General features: G+C 50.6%; 1 protein-coding gene across 1 annotated transcript; it reads right to left on the bottom strand.

Moving 5' to 3' along the window:
* Window positions 1-4,944: 4,944 nt before the first annotated feature.
* On the bottom strand, window positions 4,945-6,486 carry TRH (thyrotropin releasing hormone; the record flags this gene model as incomplete). Its single annotated transcript, XM_080718170.1, has 2 exons — window positions 4,945-5,447; window positions 6,285-6,486. 2 exons carry the CDS (start codon window positions 6,484-6,486, stop codon window positions 4,945-4,947), a joined length of 705 nt encoding a protein of 234 aa, XP_080574296.1.
* Window positions 6,487-20,353: the final 13,867 nt, after the last annotated feature.

Here is a 20,353-nt window from a genome sequence, read left to right as displayed (position 1 = left end):
GCCTCTTCGTGCCTCAGTTTCCTCCTCCAGAGGGTCGAATGGCATGTTTCCCGTGGAGCAGCGAGTGCTGTTCTTGGCGCATCCTGAGTGCTCAGTGAACGCTGATGGTTATCATCAGAATCTCGCGTCACTCAGCAGCGTGAATACATTAGGAGAATTGCCCCGTTAGGTGATTTCGTCATTCTGCGAACCTCGTAAAAAATATCCTCGCCCAAACTAAGATGGCCCATGTGTCACGCGGTGACACAGGCGTCCATGCGGCCCCCGGTTGACCAAAACATCATTGCACAGTGCCTACTGCTAAATCAGAGCCGGGCGCGGTGACACATGCCTGTAATCCCAGTATTTAAGAGGCTGAGACTGGAGGATCACGGTTCGCAGACAGCCTCAGCTACTTAGTGCACATTGCTAAATAGGAATTTCTTTTTCTTCCCAGGCCAGGCATCCCCTTAGATATCATCTTCAAGCCTCCAAGAATGGCCTGGGCTTTAATACCCCCTAGGGCTGCCCCAAAACCCTGAGCCCCAGCATGTCTCCTGTGCCATCTCCCTGGCCTCGGGCCCAAAGCGACCGTGTCCGTTCTTGTGCCAGCCTCTGGCACGTCGGACGGAGTGTACCTGCGTTCTGCTGGCCGTGCGCCTCCCCAGCAGCTGGTGATTACGATCTCTCTCCATAACGGACTAGACCTAATCAGTCTGCCGATAATTAGCAGGCCCAGAACGTGGCCACAATTCAGGAAATATGATCCCCGCAGATAAAAGCCACTTAAATCCTGGCATTGACCACGGGTCCCCTTGGTAACCCGTAACTTTCAGCACGATTTAGCCACTGAGCTAATTGATGTTCTCCGAGGCAGTCAGCTCGTCCCCAGCAATTGCAACGGGCTTTAATTGCTGACATCCTCCAGGTAGAAAGTCCCACGTGTTCTTAGTCCACCCCAGAGGCCCCAAGCAGGAACTGAGTTCTCTCAGCAAACCAGTCATTCTGATTTTACTTAATTAATCAAGGTAAGTTTTGCAGAAAGAATTAAAGGATGTGTCAGAGGAAGTCGTGACTTTGGGATGCTTTTCAACTCAGTAGGATGGGCGGCGGCGTGGGGTGTGAGAGGCACCTTCTCTGAGGAAGGATTCTCCAGCTTATCAAAGCTTCCCCAGCTCGGGAAAGCAGGTGCAGAGAAAAAAGCACTGCATCCAGAGCCTTGCAGACCAGGTGTGCCTGGAACGAGGCACATCGGCCTCTCTGAGCCAGGCATTTTTCACTTACAAAGTAAAGGGTCGCCGGACATGGCGGCGCACGCTTGTCATCCCAGTGCTTGAGAGGCTGAGACAGGAGGATCGCACATGTTTGAAGCCAGCCTCAGCTACTGAGTGAGGCTCAGCAACTTAGTGAGACCCTGTTTCCAAATAAAGTATAAAATAGGTCTGGGAGTATAGCCCGGAGGTAGAAAGCCCCTAGGTTCTACCACACACACACACACACACACACACACACACACACACACACACAAAGTAAAGGGATCAGTCAACTTTCTACTGTGATATAGTGAGCCCTAGGCCTTAGCCTCAGTAACACCATGATGTTACCCTGGGCACTAATGTTTTTCAGGGTGAAACTAATATTCCTCACCAGTCACCTTGCTAGTCCCGCCTGACTGCCTGTTTGTCTTCTGCAGCTCCTGCTTAGCTTGCATCTGTAGAGAAACAAAGGCTGTTAGGAACTTTCTATCCTTAAAACAATGCAAAGGTGGCCGGGCATGGTGGCGCACGCTTGTCATCCCAGCATTCCGGAGGCTGAGACAGGAGGATGGTGGTCTGCGGACAGCCTCAGCTACTTAGTGAGGCCCTTTGCAACTCAGTGAGACCCTGTTTCAAAATAAAGAAGAAAATATAGGGATGGGGGTGTAGCTTGGAGGTAGAATGCCCCTGGGTTCCATCCCCAGTGCCGCAAAAATAAATAAATAAATGAATAAATAAATAAAACCTTGTCCCAGGGGTCTGATGCTGGGGAAACCCTGTGTGTGTGTGTGTGTGTGTGTGTGTGTGTGTGTGTGTGTGCGTGTGTTATACACATAGCTCAGGTTTATGGCTGGAGATCAAAAGAGGAGGGAAAGAGGGGGCTGTGGGGGGGTAGGACCACACAGGTCTCAAGTCCAAACAGAGGCCATGAGGAAGGAGCGGGATGCAATACCACACCAAGACAGGTGTTGTCTAAAGTGATGGACAGGGAAGGGTAGAAGTCGTTTAGGCCAGTCCTTAGGATTCAACACATAAACAGAGACCATCTGGGGAATGTTAAGCAGAAAGGAGGAGGAAGGAGTAACCTGGGGAATGCCACAGCAGAGCTCGTACCGGCTTCCTGGGCCACCATCCGTCCATCTATCCATTATTATTATAATTTTTTGGGGGGTACTGGGGATGGAACCCAGGGGCATTCTACTTTCGAGCTACACCCCAGCCCTATTTTTTATTTTCCTTTTGGAAATAGGGTCTCTTTGAATTTCAGAGGCCTCACTAAGTAGCTGAGGCTGTCTGCGAACCATGATCCTCCTGTCTCGGCCTCTCAAATGCTGGGATGACAAGTGTGAGCCACCAAGCCTGGCTCCATTCATTCTTGATTGGTCAAGACACGTGTGATGACACACGCCTGTAATCCCAGTATTTGGGAGGCTGAGACAGGACGCCCGCAGGTTGGAGGCCAGCCTCAGCAGCTTAGTGAATCCTTGTTTCAAATGTTTGGGATATTGCTTTTGGAATTAAGTACTTGTGATGTTTAACTGCAGGCCTGGGAATAGGCCTAGGAGCTAACAAACAGAAGCCATCTAGCAAGGGAGCTGGTTTCTGACCCTAATTAAGAAAGTGAGGAATCCAGAGGATGCGGTTGCAAATATTAATGTCTTATACCTGATTTATGGTGACAAATGTACCAATTGGTAAGTGTACTAAAAATGCACCGAATTGCAAGGCAGGCCTGGTAACACCCACCTGTAATCCCAGTACTCAGGAGACTGACAGGAGGATTGCAGGTTCCAAGCCAGCCTCAGCAACTTAGGGACACCCTGCTTTAAAATAAAAAATAAAACAGGGTTGGGTATAGCTCAGAGGTAGAATGCCCCTGGGTTCAGTCCCTAGTACCACCAAAATAAAATAAAGTAAAATAAGATAAAATAGCTGGGCTTGGTGGCGCATACTTGTAACTCCAGCATTTGGGAGGCTGAGACCTGAGGATCTTGGTTCAAGGTCAGCCTCAGCTACTTAGTGAGGCCTTGGCAACTCAGTGAGACTCTGTTTCAAAATAAAGAATTTAAAAAAAATAGGGCTGGGGGTATAGCTCGGAGGACAAATGCCACTAGATTTCATCCCTAGACCCGCAAAAAAGAAAATAAATAAATAAATAAATAAATAAATAAATAAATAAATAAAGGAGTGGGAGTGTAGCTCAGAGGTAAAATGCCCCTGGGTTCCATTCCCAGTATCCAAACAAACAAACCCTCTTCAGCTTGCTCCAGTCTACACCGCTCCCTCTTGCCCTACACCTTCCTGTCCTACACCATGATTAGCCCCAGAAGACCCCTGGTTTGAGTTTCCCAACTGCTGCAGCCTGATCTTTTGCCGTGTGTGTGTGTGTGTGTGTGTGTGTGTGTGTGTGTGTGTGTGTGCGTGCATGTGTGTGTGTGTGTGTGTGTTACTAGGGATTGAACCCATGAACATTCTACCTCTGAGCTACACGCCCAGCCCTATTTTATTTTTTAATTTATTTATTTATTGTGGTTTTGGGGAAGTGAACCCAGAGGCATTCTACCTCTGAGCTACACCCTCAGCCCTTTTTTATTTTTATTTATTTACTTATGTATGGTGGTACTGGGAATTGAACCTCTGAGCTACATTCTACCTCTTAGCTACAACTTCAGCCCTATACTATTTTAAATTTTTATTTGTTTATTCATTTATTGTTTGTCTACTTAGCGTGGTACTGGAAATTGAGCCTAGAGGCATTCTACCTTTGAGCTACACCCTCAGCCCTATTTTATGTTTTATTCTGAAACAGGGTCCCACTAAGTTGCAGAGGGCCTCACTAAATAGCTGAGGCTGTCCGTGAACCAGTCTTCCTGTCTCAGCCTCCCGAATGCTGGCATGACGAGCATGTGCCACCACGCCCAGCTCCCCCAGATCTTTTGATTTTCATTTTGCAACAGGGCCTTAAATGTCTCTTGGTAGCAAGAACTTTCCATCTTCCAGGGTCCCTGACTTCCTCTGCAGTACAGCTGCGAACCTCTAATCTCATCCCCTTTCAAAGACCCTTCTGGATGTTAAAGAGATCCCCCATTGCCTGCTGGGACAGAAATACAACCACAACACCCTGAGATTGTCTAGGTGCATGTTTTATTATCATTAGGATGACTACTGTGGACAAGGGGGACGGTCATACACAAGCCACGACTTCCAGGGCCGGGTCTGAATATTTCCACAAAGCACAGGCCCACAGTGGGTGAGAACCCATGAGCACAGCTATGGGGCCGGGCTCTGCCCTCCCACAAAGATGCCCAAGAGAGGGAGGAGATCCTGGATCCCGGGGTGACGTCTACACGTGCTGAATTCCACCACACTGGATTTGGACGTCAGAATGGCAATGCCCCCACACGTCTCGGTCCCCCACCCCTCTTGGGATGCCTTGGGAGATGTGGGGGGGGCCATCATAGCCAGGGACGCGGGAAGGGGGAGCAGGTGTGCGGGGGTGGCAGGGAAAAGTGGGGCTCTTAACTTCTGGTCTGGCTTTCTCGTGTCCCTGAATGCAACAGGCAAGGCCCAGGGCTTGTGTGTGTGCTATACACGGGACTCCAGTTTACGGTCGGGGATCTAAGGAGGAGGGAAAGAGGGGCCGTGGCCGGGCAGGGCGCACAGGGCTCAAGACCTTAGACCCCACACTTGACGTCATAGGAAACTGGGCTCACTGGTCCAGGGGCTCCCTGGCCCAGGATGCTCGCCGCCCAGGGTGCTGCCTCTTCTGGCCTCTGCTTAGGTCGTCCAGGAGGCCCAGCAGGAGGTCTGCTCCACCACAGGCTTCCTGGGGCCCACAGCCTCGCGGGCTTCTCTTGCCAGGATGCTGGCGCTTCTCAGCCATCAGTGCTCCCTCGCCCTCCTCCTCCTCTGGCTCCTCTTCCCAGCTTCCTTGGGCTTTGGCGTCCACCAGCCTCCTCCCTGGGTGCTGCCTCTTGGTGACGACGCTCTGCAGCCAGGGGGAGCGCCGGCCAGGGTGCTGTCGCTTGCGCTGGGTTGTATCTACTAGCCACGACGCTTCATCCTCCCGGCGGCCGGGGTGCTGCCGTTTGGAGGGGCCTACCATGCCCCCTTCTTCCTCCTCTTCCTCTTCTAGACCCTCTTTGGCCTCCTCCTCCCTTTTGCCCGGATGCTGACGCTTGGAAAGCCAGTCTGGTTGGAGGATCTGGGGCTCTGGGGGAGGAAAGAGGCCGGTGAGGGACCCCACCCCCCAGCCCAATTCTTGGGACAGGCCCGAGTGTCCACCCCAGCCTCCCCGGGGTCAAGGCTGACTTCCAGCACCAGGACAGTCTCGGTTTTGCTTCTTGGGCCCCATTGACACAGAGGGTCAAAGCTATTGCCTCTGGGATCCAGTTGCAGCTTGCTACTCCCTGTGGAGCATAAACAGCTCAATCTCTCTGAGCCTTCATTTCCTTCAACAGTGTCTAAAAGGTTGCTAGGGAGCGGGTTGTGGGGGCAAACGCTTGTCATCTCAGGACTTGGGAGGCTGAGACGGAGGATCGCAGTTCACAGCCAGCCTCAGCTACTTAGTGAGGCCCTTTGCGACTCAGTGAGACCCTGTTTCAAAATAAAGAAAAAAATAGGGGTGGAGGTGTAGCTCAGAGGTAGAATGCCCCTGGGTTCCACTCCCAGCACCGCAAATAAAATAAAATAAAATAAAATAAAATAAAATAAAATAAAATGTTGCTAGGGGAATCGGTGCACCACGGTGTCTGGAGTGCTTAGAAGAGTGTGTCTGGCATCGGGCGCCTCTGAGGGAAGCAGTAATAAAAACTGTCGCACTCATTTGCGGAGTGGATTAGGGTTAGGGTTACCATCTTTTCTCACTGAAGCTCGGCTCTCCCCTGTGATAGAAGAGGGTCTGATCCCAAGGGTCGGCCAACTCCAGACCCTGCCAAGGCGTGGCAACAGCTTTTCTGGGCAGATCAAGCGGCCCGCCCCCTCTCCCTCCGCCCATCGCTCCCCAGGGCTCCCCCGCCCCCCTCCCCCCGGAGCAGCCCACCCACTCACCCGAGCGCGGGCTCAGGTCCCCGCTCAGCCGCTGGACATCTTCCTGGAGGAGGAGGAAGCGTTCCGCCCGGCGCAGGAGGTCGCCCAGGTCCAGAGGCTCAGCGCCCATCGCCGCCTCCGCCGGGGGCTGGGCGCGGCCTCCAGGGGCGCCGGTCAGGGTCAGGGTCAGAGCTAAGACGGGCAGCAGCCAAGGACCCAGCATCGCGGCGTCTAAGGTCGGCGGACAGAGACCCGTGAGCGCAGGGCGCCCCACGCCTCGGCCTGGCAAGATGCCCGGGAATCCGCCAGGCACAGGGGGGCCAGGGGCGGCCAGGGCTCGGAATCCTCGGGGTGCCCACTCGAGTGGTGAGAGCGAGCCTGGAGCCCGGTGTCTCTGCCGCCCCTCCCGCCAGGCGAGGATGGGGAGGTGGGCGAGGGGGGGGTGGTGGCTGCAGGGGGCCCGACGGCCCCGCGCTGCCCAGGATCTGCCCAAAGTTCCAGCGCCGCATTCAAATTTCAACACTTTACCACCAGTCTTCTTATCCCAAGGCTAGGATTCCATTTTATTTATTTATTTATTTATTTATTTATTTATTTATTTATTTATTTATTTTTGCAGTACTGGGGATGGAACCCAGGGGCATTCTACCTCCAAGCTACACCCCCTAGCCCTATTCTTTTTTTTTTTTTTTTTTCTTTTTTGTAACGGGGTCTCCCTGAGTTGCAGAGGGCCTCACTAAGTGGCTGGGTTATTTTATTTTTTGCAGGGCTGGGGGCTGGGGGTGCTACCCGGCAAGCGCTCGACCACTGAGCTACATCTCCCAACCCTACGATTCTCGCTCCTCTCCCCTCCGCATCCTATTTCTAGCGCCAAGACTCTGGTTCCGAAGTTCAGCTTTTAGTACCGCGAAGCTTAGGGTACGAACGTCTAAACCCGGACTGGCCGCTTAAATCCTAATTCCAAGGTCCATTCCAAAGGCCAGTGTCCCGAGTCCCCCGTCCGCCCCCACCGCGGTGCCCGGCGCACGGTGCTGAGGATGGAGGCCGGCTCCCCGAGGCGCCCCGCAAGGTCCGAGGGGTGGGGTGCTCACCTGGCCGGGGGTCCGGGGCGGGGTGCTCACCTGGCCGGGGGTCCGGGGCGGGGTGCTCACCTGGCCGGGGGTCCGGGGGTCTGGGGGTCCGGGCTGGAGTCCGCGCTGCCGGGCCGGGCGCCGACTGCGCGCTCCTCGGCGGGTCCGCTCCTTATCAAGGCGCGGGCGGCGGCGCCGTGAGGTCAGCGGGGAGGGGTCGCCGCGGGGCGGGGGGGGGGGTGCTGACGGCAGCCGGCCGCTCCCCGGAAATCTGGGGCGGGGGCGGTGGGGGCGCGGGATGTGGTGCTGCACCCAGCTCCGGAGTAGGGGGCACAGGGGGAGAGGAGAGACAGACAGACAGACCGACGGAGTCGGATGATGGCAAGAGAGAGAAGGTGAGGGGAAAGGGGTTCCACTCTCATTAACACACACACACACACACACACACACACACACACACACACACACACAAATAGGATTTCAAATAGCCTAGATACCTGTCCATCAGTGTTGCTTTAATCAACTAGGATCAAAGTGGGTGTGGTGGTGTACATTTATAATCCTATAATCCCAGTACTTGGAAAACTGGGACAGGAGGATCACAGGTTCGAGGCCAGCCTCAGCTACTTAGGCCCTCCGCAGCTGAGACCCTGCTTCAAAGTAAAGGATAAAAAATAGGGCCGGGGATGGTGTAGCTCAGAGGTGGAATGCCTCTGGGTTCAATGCTCAGTACCACAAAATAAAATAATAAAATAAAATAATCAAAAATAGGGCTGGGAGTGTAGCTCAGACGTAGAATGCCCCTGGGTTCACCCCCAGTACTGAAGACCAATGCGTGCATCCATTTGTGGGATGGAGCAGGAATGGTCTACCTTGCTCTCCTGCAGGGAAGGGGCCTGGGGAACCCAGCGACTGGAACTGGGGGTCAGGGTTTGCTTTCTGCAGTCAGCCCTTGGTGGTGCCGGGATCTTTTTCTCTGTGCAGCATTACTTATCCAGAGACAAACAGCACCGAAACCAAACCACCACCACCACCACCAACAAAAATCCCATCTAGGTCTCCGAGGGAGTGACGTGGATGGAGATGCTGTCTGGAGGCAGCTGGAGGACTGGAACGTGGCCCCTTGGTGAGCCCATTTCTGAAGTCAGGGATTTAAGCTGGCTGTTTGGAGGGAGGGGCCCTCCCTGCAGCCCAAGGAACCAGCGCAACACGGTGTGCGGCCTCTGCAGCAGGCTTAGCCTTGACCCAGGGCCTTGGTGATGTCCAGGAGCCTGCCAGAGTCAGCGTGCGGGACCAGGACTGAGCCAGCGCTGCCCCTCACCAGTACCTCTTTGCAGTCCAGACCACAAACACCAGCCTGAACCATCCCTGGGCCCGGTACCAGACAGCTTGGGGCTTGGGGCAGTCCAAGCCCTATTTGTTAATTAATTAATTAATTCATTCATTCATTCATTGTGTGTGTGTATGTGTGTGTGTGTTTTGCTGAGGATAGAACCCAGTGCCTCACGCATGCTCAGGGGGCACTCTGCTGCGGAGCCCCCCCCCCAAGACGAGAATCAAGTCGTAATTGATTCTCGTCTGCCTTTTTTGTTGTTGTTCTCCATAATATAAACACGCTTGATTCTGAAGACTGGTTTCTTATCGGATTAATACAGCCAGGCTGCTGAAGGTGAATAATGGAATGACTTAATGAAGAATATGTATGCTACTTTTAACTCCTAGTGTACACACACACACACACACACACACACACACACACACACGGTTCTTGCAGAGATGTGTTGAGCTGAAGGGGTAGAGGTGGGGATCTGATTTCCCAGATTTTGCCTTCTCTGAGTTCCTCTTTCTCCAAGTCTCTCTGTTCCCAATTCATAGATGTCCTGCAAAAATTTTGTTGTTGTTGTTGCGGGTCTGGGGATGAAACCGAGGGGCATTCTACCTCTGAGCCACACCCCCCCCCTATTTTTTTTTATTCTTTATTTTGAAACCGGGTCTCACTGAGTTGCAGAGGGCCTCACTAAGAAGCTTAGGCTGTCCGCAGACCACCATCCTCCTGTCTGAGCCTCCGGAATGCTGGGATTACAAGCCTGCGCCACCACGCCCAGCCTCTGCAAATATTTTAGGATATCAACTGTGAGCAGTAGAAAGGCCTAAAGAAGCCCAGCCAGTTTATCTTCTCATTTTACTCATGGTAGTTTATTTATTTTGGTGCTGGGGATTAAACCAGAGGCATTCTACATCTAAGGTACATCTCCAGCCTTATTTATTTACTTACTTATTTATTCTTTTTTTTTTTTTTCCAGCACTGGAGATTGAACGCAGGGGCATTCTACCCTGGAGCTACACTCCCAGCCCTATTTTATTCCTTATTTTGAAACAGGGTCTCACTAAGTTGCAGAGGTTCTCACAAGTAGCTGAGTCTGGCTGTAAACCTGCGATCTTCCTGTCTCAGCCTCCCAAGTACTGGAATTGTAAGTGTGCACCACCATGCCTGGCTTATTTTCTTTTTAAATTTTGAAACAGGGTCTTGCTAAATTGCTAAGGGTCTCACTAAGTTGCTGAGGCTGGCTGCAAACCTGCAATCTTCCTGTCTCAGCCTCCGAAGTATTGACTGGGAGTACAGGGTGTACCAGCACACCTGGCTTTCATGGTGATTTGTTTGTTTACTTATTTCTCTTTCTTTTTCCTTCCTTCCTTCCTTCCTTCCTTCCTTCCTTCCTTCCTTCCTTCCTTCCTTCCTTCCTTCCTTCTTTTTTATGGTACTGAGAATGGAACCCAAGGGCCTTCTACCTCCATGCTATACCTCCAGACCTATTTTATATTTTATTTGGAAACAGGGTCTCACTAAATTGCTGAGAGCCTCACCAAGCTGCTGAGGCTGGCTTCAAACCTGCGATCCTCCTGTCTCAGCCTCCCAAGTATTGGGATTACAAGTATGTGCCACTACACCCGACTCTTATTTACTTATTTTTATGGTACTAAAGATTGAACTCAGGAATGTTTTACTTCTGAGCTATACCCCCAGCCCTATTTTATTTTAAAACGGCATCTCAATATGTTGCCGAGGGCCTCACTAAACTGCCGAGGCTGGGGTTGAACCTGCCTTCCTCCTTTCTCAGTTTCCCAAATACTAGGTTTACAAGCATGCACAACCACACCCAACTCATGGTAAATTTTTAAAAATTAAACATTTTTCCAGGTGCGGTAGCAAATCCTATGCCTGTAATTCCAGTACTTGGGAGGCTGAGACGGGAAGATCATAGGTTTGAGGCCAATACCAGCAACTTAGCAAGACCCTGTTTCAAAATAATAAGTAAAAAGGAGCCGGGCGTGGCGGCGCACGCTTGTAATCCCAGCATTCGGGAGGCTGAGACAGGAGGATCGCGGTTCGCGGACAGCCTCAGCTACTTAGTGAGGCCCTCTGCAACTCAGTGAGATCCTGTTTCAAAATAAAGAATAAAAAATAGGGCAGGAGGTGCAGCTCAGAGATCGAATGACCCTGGGTTCCATCTCCACACCCACACACACAAAAATAAATAAAAAGGGAAAAGGGTTATAGCTCAGAGATATAATGTCCCTTGGCTCAATCCCCAGCACCAAAAAATATGTATTATATACATATTATAATATCAACATTTAAGATTTATTATAATATTTATTATATTAAATTTTATAATATGTAAATATATATGCATATATATATATATTTTGCAATACTGGAGATGGAACCCAAGGGCATTCTACCTCCAAGTTATGCTTCCAGCCCTATTTTTAAATTCTTTTTTATTTGGTACTGGGGGTTGAACTCAGGGGCATTCAACCTCCAAGCTACACCCCCAGCCATTTTATTCCCCCCAGTACTAGGGATGAAAACCAGGGGCATTCTACTTCCGAGCTACACTCTCAGCACTATTTTTTATTATTTATTTTGAAACAGGCAAAGGGCCTCACTAAATAGCTGAGGCTGTCTGCAAACCGCAATCCTCCTGTCTCAGCCTCCTAAATGCAGGGATTACAAGCGTCGGCCACCACGCCCGGCTCTGTATTATATATTTCAAGATCACTATAGACTTTCATGCTATCCTAAGAAATAACACAAAGTGAGTGTAGTTACCATGCTCCTCACTCCGCCTAATGAGGGTGCTTGTAAGACTCTAGCACTGTATCACAGCTGGCTTAGGGAGAGGCAGGGCAAGAGGATGGGGCCCAGATGTTCAGGGACCTGCTTCCTCTCCCCTTCCCACACAGAGACTCTGTATCCTGCCTGGCCTCCCCAGAGCAATGTGGTCCAGAGATGGATCACATCCAGGGACTGTGGGTCACAGGCAGAGTCTGTCCCTGTCTGGATGAAGGGCCAGAGTCAGACTGCCATGCTCAGACACTGACAAGGGATGCCCCACAACCCTGCCCCGGCCCCGCACGAGGGCTCACGGTCCTGCTGCGCGGCCAATTGCAGGTCTGTGTGGGCCCGATTACTTCCAAGGAGCAATTTTCTGCCCGGCTGGAGCTTGCCAAGTAGAGCTCATGCTCAGGATGGACACTGGGGACTGCAGGGACACTGTCCATGGAATTAGACACACAGATGAGATTTCTGCTTTCTTTTTCTTCTTTCTTTCCTTACTTTTCTTTCGCTTTTCTTTTCTTTCTTTCTTTTTTTTTTGTACTGGGGAGTAAACTCAGAGGCATTCTACCTCCAAGTTATACCCCTAATCTGATTTTTTTTTGGTGGTACTGGGGTTCCTGGAAACCCTTCTACCTCTGGGCTATACTCCCAGACCTATTTTATACTTTTTATTTGGAAACAGGGTCTCTTAAGCCAGCACGGCTGGCTTCGAACCTGAGCGATCTTCCTGTCTCCGCCTCCCAAGCGCGGGGATTACAAGCGTGCGCCACCATGCCTGGCTACCCCTAACCCGATTTTATTTCTTATCTGGAAACAGGGTCTAAGTTGTGGAGGGTCTCACTAAGGCCCTCACTGAGGCTGGCCTCAGCTACCTGTCATCCTTCTGTCTCAGCCTCCCAAGTACTGGGTTTACAAGCGTGGGCCATCACGCCTCCCTCCCTCCCTCCCTCTCCCTCTCTTCCTTCCTTTCTTTTTTTCTGAATTGAGGATTGAACCTAGGGGCATTCTACCTTTGAGCTATACCTTCAACTCTTTCTCTTCTCTCTCTCTTTCTCTTCCTTCCTTCCTTCCTTTTATTTTTTATTTTATTTTATTATTTTTTTTTGTTTTGCAGTACCAGGGATGGAACCCAGGGGCATTCTACCTCTGAGCTACACCCCCAGCTCTATTTTTTATTCTTTATTTTGAAACAAGGTCTCACTGAGTTCCAAAGGGCCTCACTAAGTAGTAGCTAAGGCTGTCCTCGAACCACGATCCTCTTGTCTCAGCCTCCCAAATAGTGAGATTATAAGCGTGCGCCACAAACCCCGGCTTGCATGTGTGTTTTGTATATCTGTGTGTGTGTGTGTGTGTGTGTGTACATGCCTGGGCACCTTAGTAAGACTGTCAAAATAAAAAAAAGGGCTGCAGGTAGAGCTCAGCGATTGAGCACCACTGGGTTCAATCCCCAGTACACGGGGTGGGGACTCACCTGTTTGCTTTTTCAATCTCTGTTCTCTGCTGGCCAATCTGGAGAATTCACATGTTTGTATAAGAGTGACTCTTTTTTTTTTTTTTTTTTTTTTTTTGCGGTACCGGGGATTGTATCCAGGTGTTACGAGCTACACCCCGAGCCTGAATTTTTTTTTTTTTTTTGAAACAGGGTCTCACTAAATTACGGAGGGCCTTAGCAAGTAGCTGAGGCTGTTTGTGAACCTGCGATCCTCCTGTCCCAGGTACTGGGACTTAGAAGCGAGTGCTACCACGCCCGGCTAAGAGGGACTCTTGAAGACAGGCTGTTCATCCCACAGTCCTCAGTATCCAGTGGGTGCAGAGAGCTGGTGAATACAGGAGATGGACAACAGATAAGGACTCGCAGGATGGGACCGACTGGTGCCCTGACCACCCTGGGATCACTCGGCCTACTCAGGAAAAACGAGGCCAGAGAGAGGAAGGGATTGTTCAAAGTCATGGAGCCAGAGACTAGAGGAGCTCAGATTTGAACTCAGATGTGTGCACTGGAAGGGAGGGAGAAGGTAGCTGATGAGCGTGGACGGTGGTGGGCGGGGTTATAGTTTATTTTCCTTTTACAAAATTCTCTTTGGTGTTGTAGTTACATCTCACTAAATTGAAGGAACTCTGTGTGTGTGTGTGTGTGTGTGTGTGTGTGTGTGTGTGTGTAGACAGAGTACTGAGGATTAAACCCAGTGTGCTCCATCTCTGAGCTATACCCCCAGACATATTTTTTTTATACTGGGGATTGAATCCAGAGGCATTCTACCTCCAAGCTACACCCTCAGATTTTATTTTTAATTTAATTTGATTTAATTAGTGTGGTACTGGGGATGGAACCTTTTTACTTCTGGGTCACACCTCCCAGGTTATTATTATTATTATTATTATTTTTTTTTAGGTCTGGGAATGGAACACGGGGGCATTCGACCTCTGAGCTACACCCCCTGCCATATTTTTTATTCTTTATTTTGAAACAAGGTCTCACTAAGTTGTGGAGGGCCTCACCAAGTAGCTGAGGCTGTCTGCGAACCACGATCCTCACAATCCTCTGGTTTCAGCCTCCAGAATGCTGGGATTACAAGTGTGTGTCACCACGCCTAGCTCGTTGAGGCTGGCTTTGAACCTGCAATCCTCTTGTGTCAGCCTCCCAAGTACTGGGATTATAAGAGTGTGCCACCACATCCAGCTCTGATTTTACTTTTATTTGTAAGTAGACTCTCACTAGGTTTAGGAGAAGTCTCACTGCTTGCTGAGATGATCTCCCTAATGGGCAACTAAAACCACTCTCAAGGTCCCTGATGGAGGAGTAAGTAGGTCACTGGGTCGTCTATGCTCTTTTCTGAGGGGAGGCAGATACTGGGGATTGAACCTAGGGGCATTCTCCCTCCAAGCCATACCCTAGCTTGCAGGGGCATTCAACCTCTGAGCTACATCCCTCGTCCTCTTTTATTTTTTATTTTGAGGCTGGGCCTCGCTACATTTCTTGGCCTCACATATGTCTTGCTACATTGCTGAGGCTGTCCTCAAACCTGCCATCCTCCTGCATTGGCCTCCCAAGTACTGGGATTACAGGCATGCACCACCATGCCTGGCTTCTATTTTTTTTTTTTTAATAGGGTCTTGTTAAGTTACAAAGTCTGGACTCAAACCTGGATTCTTCTGTTTTAGCTTCCCAGATCCTGAGACCTCAGGCATGCACCACCGTGCCCAGCTATGCGAATTCTGATGATGGTAGGAGTCTGGGTTGGGCAGGGCAGGAGGTACGCATTTTGCCGCCAGGAAGCCCACAATGGCTGGTAGATGAGACATCTCCTCATCCATCAGGTCTGCCAGAGATAACAAGCCCCCACCCCTGCCCTTGCTTTACGGGAGAAAAATGAAAACCAACTTCTAATCACTTTGTTCATTTAGGCATATTCATCTTGTTGTCAGCCACAAGTGGGCCCTCTTCCGATGTTCCGGCCTAATCAGAGCTTGTCCTCAGGATACGCGGGGTCTGCATCCTGAATACTGGAAGCGAGGGAGCAGGTATGAAGATGCCAGTAACGCTGGGCCACGCGCCAGGGTGACAAGAGATGGAAGAGGAGGGGCCCAGCAACACGCCCACTCTCCTCCCCTGGAGTCCAAGTGTTTCTTTTCCTTGCCCCGCGGGAACCCACGTGGGCATCAGGAGTGGGTACTGGGGTGCTTCGTCCGTGTATCCGTCTGCTCCCTGCTTAAGCAGAAGGGCCTCCCTTTCCTTCTGGGCAATTGGTCTGTCCCCACCGAGGGTCGCCTGGGCACGTCACTCTGCTCCTCTCCCAGGGCACAAGGGTTGGCATGTGGCTTAAAGGTACGTCCTGGAGTGAAAGATGCCAGCGAGGTTGGGGTGGCATTTGTGCAGGTCCAGGATCACTGCTTGAGAAGTCCTTGCTGTCTCTGTGGACTCCTGCAGGGCCCTCCATGCGAGGCTAAGAAAGGCGGATGGCAGGTTCGAGGCCAGCCTCCGCGGCTTAGCAAGATCCTGTTTCAAAATAAAGAAAAAGGACCAGGGTAGCTGGACATGGTGGCACTTGCCTGTAATTCCAGTCCCGGGGAAGCTGAGACAGGATGATCACAGGTTCAAGGAGACCCTCGGCAATGTTGTGAGACTCGCAGCGACCTAGCAAAACTATTTCAAAACAAAAAATAAAGCCGGGCGTGGTGGCGCACCCTTGTAATCCCCCAGGCTTGGGAGGCGGAGACAGAAGGTATCGCACAGGTTCAAAGCCAGCCTTGCTGGCTTAAGAGACCCTGTTTCTAAATAAAAATATATTTTAAAAAATAGGTCTGGGAGTGTAGCCTGGAGGTAAAAGCCCCTGGGTTCCATCCCCAGTAGCACCAAAATAAATAAGTAAATAAATAAAAAATAAATAAAAATAAAAATAAAAATAAAAATAAAATAGGGCTAAGGGTATAGCTTAGAGGTAGAATGTCCCTGGTTTCACTCCCCAGTACCAAAACAAAAAATAGTAATGTCCTATGTGTTCAAAGTGATGTTAGAAAACCAGGCATGGTGGCGCATGCTTGTAATGCCAGTACTTGGGAAGCTGACAGGAGGATCATAGGTGCGAGGACAGCCTCAGCTACTTAGTGAGGCCCTCTGCAACTTACTGAGACCCTGTTTCAAAAGAAAGAAGAAAAGCTGGGCATGGTGGTACATGCTTGTAATCCCAGCATTTGGGAGGCCTAGACAGGAGGTTTGTGGACAGCCTCAGCTACTTAGTGAGGCCGTTTGCAACTCAGTGAGACCCTGTTTAAAAAAAAAGAAAGAAAAAAAACAGGGCTGAGGGTGCAACTTGGAGGTATAATGCCCCTGGGTTCCTGGGTTCCATCCCCAGTACCACACACACACACACACACACACACACACACACACGCACACACGCACACATTGAAGGATGATACTTTGGGTGACTGGGTGTGGGTCAAGGAGCTAACAAGTGAACGAGACAGAAGAGAACTGGTTCCCTGCCTCCCCGAGGAAGCAGCAGAAACGAGGGAACAAGTTGTGCCAGGACATGAGGCCCCAGCAAGCTTGAAGCGTGAGGCCAGGCTGATCGGAGCCCTGTAGGATGGTGAGTGTTGGGCAAACAGGGCCGGCGTAGGGCGTGTGGGGGAGGTGCGGGTGCAGGTCGAGGGGGGACGATGGCCAAGGGCAGAGGGTCCATTCCCCCTCTGTGGACTCATCTAGCCCACTGTATTTCCGATGTGTGCATCAGCTCTTGGCCAAGAGTTACCTGTGGACATAGATCTAGGGCAGGGATACCAGGGGGGAGAAATCATTACGAATGGCTGCCCTTCATGGGGAAGAGAGGTGTGGCCAGAGCCACGCATCCCGAACATATTGAGTCTGGCCGTGTCTAAGGCGGAGGCTGGGCACATCTCCAGGGCCACTTTGGGGGCACCGCTGGTTACAGCAAATGGACTTTCCTTTATTGGTTTTGAAGCCAGAGAGAAATTCAGGACAGCAGCGAATGATGCGCCAACAGCACTGGTTTCTGGGGAGGGGGCAGGCAGGGCTGCAGAAAGGACTGGACTCACGGGCCCCGTTTCCAGCCCTCTGCCCACCTCCACTATCTTGCTCTAAAGCACAGGCTGGCAAGCAGCGTGGGCTCCAAGCCTTGGGTTCCTCCTCAGCACGCACAAGAGTGCAAGGCGTGTGCCTCACCGGAAACGCGCGCTCACCTGGCGCGGAGATGGCCTGCGGGAGAGCAGGTACCCAGCGGATGGGAGTTCTTTACTGCTTTTATTCATCCCCCCGGACATTTCTGTCATCAGAAACAAGTAGAATCAAAAGCAATGAGATGGAGGGAAACATACCAAGTGATCTGTGCATACTTTGTGTGTGTTCCTGGGGGTGGAACCCAAGAGCTTTTCTACTTCCGGGCTACACTCCCAGACCTATTTTATACTTTATTTGGAAACAGGGCCTCACTAAGTTGCTGAGAGCCTCACTCAGTAGCTGAGGCTGGCTTCAAACCTGCGCGATCCTCCTGTCTCAGCCTCCCAAGTGCGGGGATTACAGGTGTGCACCACCATGCCTGGCTTGTGTACAGTTTTTTTTTTTGTCTGTGTGTGTGTGTATTTTTTTTTTGTGTGTGTGTGTGTGTGACTGGGGATTGAACCCAGAGGCATTCTACCTCTGAGCTACACCCCCACCCTGATTGTATTTTAATTTGAAAACAGGGTCTCTCTAGGTTGATGTGAATCTTACTACCTGCTGAGGCTGTCCTCGAACCTGCGATCCTCCTGTGTCAGCCTCCCAAGTACAGGGATTACAGGCTACAAGCGTGTGCTAATATGCCCAGCTTGTTTGTATCACTCTGAATCTCATTATGAATCAGTACATTATACCAATACAAACATTAAAAAAACCTAAACATAAAAAGAGCTGGTAATCCTAGTACTTGGGAGGCTGAGACGGGAGGACTGCAGGGTCCAGACCAGCCTCAGCAACTTATAAGAGCCTTTTTCAATAAGTAAGTAAATAAATAAATAAATAAATAAATAAATAAATAAATAAATAAAATAGGGCTAGAGGTGTAGTTAGAAGGTAGAATTCCACAGGTTCAATCCCCAACACCACAAAACGAAAATCAATGTGTCTACTCATGACCTGGGGAGAAAAAGTGTATTGTTGGTCAGAATCCTGCCAGAAAGTAGATAGAACCCTCAAATTGGATAGTTGGAGGATAATAAAAGGACTGAGCCGGGCGTGGCGATGCACACTTGTAATCCCAGTCCTTGGGAGGCTGAGACAGGAGGATCGTAAGTTCGTGGCCAGCCTCAGCTACTGAGTGAGGCCCTTTGCAGTTTAGTGAGACCCTGTTTCACAATAAAGCATTAAATAATATAGAGCTGGGCGTGCTGGCACACGCTTGTAATCCCAGCATTCGGGAGGCTGAGACTGGAGAATTGTGGTTTGCAGACTGCTTCAGTTACTTAGGCCCTCTACAACTTAATGAGACCCTATTTCAAAGGACTAAAAAATAGGGCATGGGGTATAGCTCGGAGGTCGAATGCCCCTGGGTTCCATCCTCAGACCTGCAAAAAATAATAAATAAATTAAAAATAAAAAATAGGGCTGGGGGTGTAGCTTGGAGATAGAATGCCCTTGGGTTCCATCCTCTGTACCACAAAATGAATGAATGAATACATGAATGAATGGACTATTTCTAAAAGTATGTGGCTGGGGGTATAACTCAGTGGTAGGACATTTGCCTAACGTGCAGAGGCCCTGGGTTCCAACCCCAGCACCAGAGGACCTTGGTAGAGAAGATAAACGCTATAAGCCTGGAAGCGCGGTGGGGGGGAGGTAACGGCTAAACCCAGATGTGGACGGAGCCCTGTGAAGAGGGTCTTAGGTCACTTGAGGGACCCCACTGAGAGGGAGCCAGAGGATTAATACTACTTCTTCCACCCTCTGGTCTCCTTTGAGGGTCCCATTGGCCCAAACCAACACAGGTAGGGAATGAAGATGGCCACCGATAGCCAGGCATGTCATCACAGTACTTGGTTGGCTAAGACAGGAGGATCGCGGGTTCAACGCCCTCAGCAATTTAGCGACTTTGGGGACCCAGCTGCTCACTGGCTTCCTGGGCGCAGAGCGGGTTGGCGAAGACTGGAGTGGATCTGGGGGATCAAACGGAGCGATCGGGCACAAGAGGATTCTGAATGCCCCGTTGACTGTAAAGGTGAAGACGTCTCTCCATCAACAAGCTCTCCGCCCCTCAGCTGTGGAGCGGGCTCACATGGCAATTACAGCCAGTGTTTCCCAACGCAGACAGGTGCGATCAAGACAGGGTACAGATGGAGGATAAGCCTATCAGGGTGGGGACAGGACACGGGAGTGCTGCAGCTCCAGGGGACGGGAGTGGCCGGATGTCCTGGGCAGCCCAAGGACTCAGCTCGCATGGCAGACGCCCCAGTGATGGATGAGCCACGGGAGCCCAAGAGGTAGGGAAATTAAAAGAAATTAAAAAGAGAAAGTTTAATAAACTCTGGCTGGAGTCATGCAGGCAGGCCAGCCCCCCCATCCTATTAATGAGAGTCATTTTTTAGTTGGTACTCAGAGAGTCACAAATAGATTCACTACAGCTGTTGGGAGGATGGGAGCTTGGACTTCAAGTGCTGTGTGTGTGTGTGTGTGTGTGTGTGTGTGTGTGTGTGTGTGTGTGTGTGTGTGGGGATTGAACTCTCTACCTCTGATCTACACCCTCAGCCCATTTTATTCATTTTGAAACAAGGTCTCCCTAAGTTAACCATTTTCTGGCCTCAAACTTGTGATGTTCCTATCTTAAGCCTCCTTTACAAATTTTAACACTTTCACTTCTGGGCTTGGGGTGAAGGGCTAAGAAGTGATCTGCCTGGGCCAGGTCACGGCCACCAGGCTGGACTATGCTGGAGACAGAAGTTAGGGTCACCATCTCCTAAGATAGGATGGAATGGGTAGGAAGGTGGGGTGGGGAGCGGAGAAGACCTCATCCTGATGTTACACGCAGAAACCAGAACAGGCATTCAGACTCACACATGGCCACGGAGATACAAGACAGGCACGGGGACGTGCGTGGATACAGAGTCACGGACACTGAGATAAACACATCCAGAGACACATGTGCAACTCAGACACACACAGGGAACTACAGGAACATAAAATAACACACATATGGGCTGACATGAACATACAATAGAGACTTTTTTTTTTTTATGTGGTACCAGGGATTGAACCCAGGGGCTTTTCTACCTCCAGGCTATACTCCCAGACCTATTTTTATATTTTATTTGGAAACAGGGTCTCACTAAATTGCTGAGAGCCTCACTAAGTAGCTGAGGCTGACTTTGAACCTGCGTGATCCTCCTGTCTCAGCCTCCCAAGTCCACGC

The sequence above is a fragment of the Muscardinus avellanarius genome (assembly GCF_963383645.1).
Source record: "Muscardinus avellanarius genome assembly, chromosome: 22".
Lineage (NCBI taxonomy): Eukaryota > Metazoa > Chordata > Mammalia > Rodentia > Gliridae > Muscardinus > Muscardinus avellanarius.
Note: the sequence above shows the minus strand (reverse complement) of the source record. Positions and strands in the feature narration are given on the sequence as shown.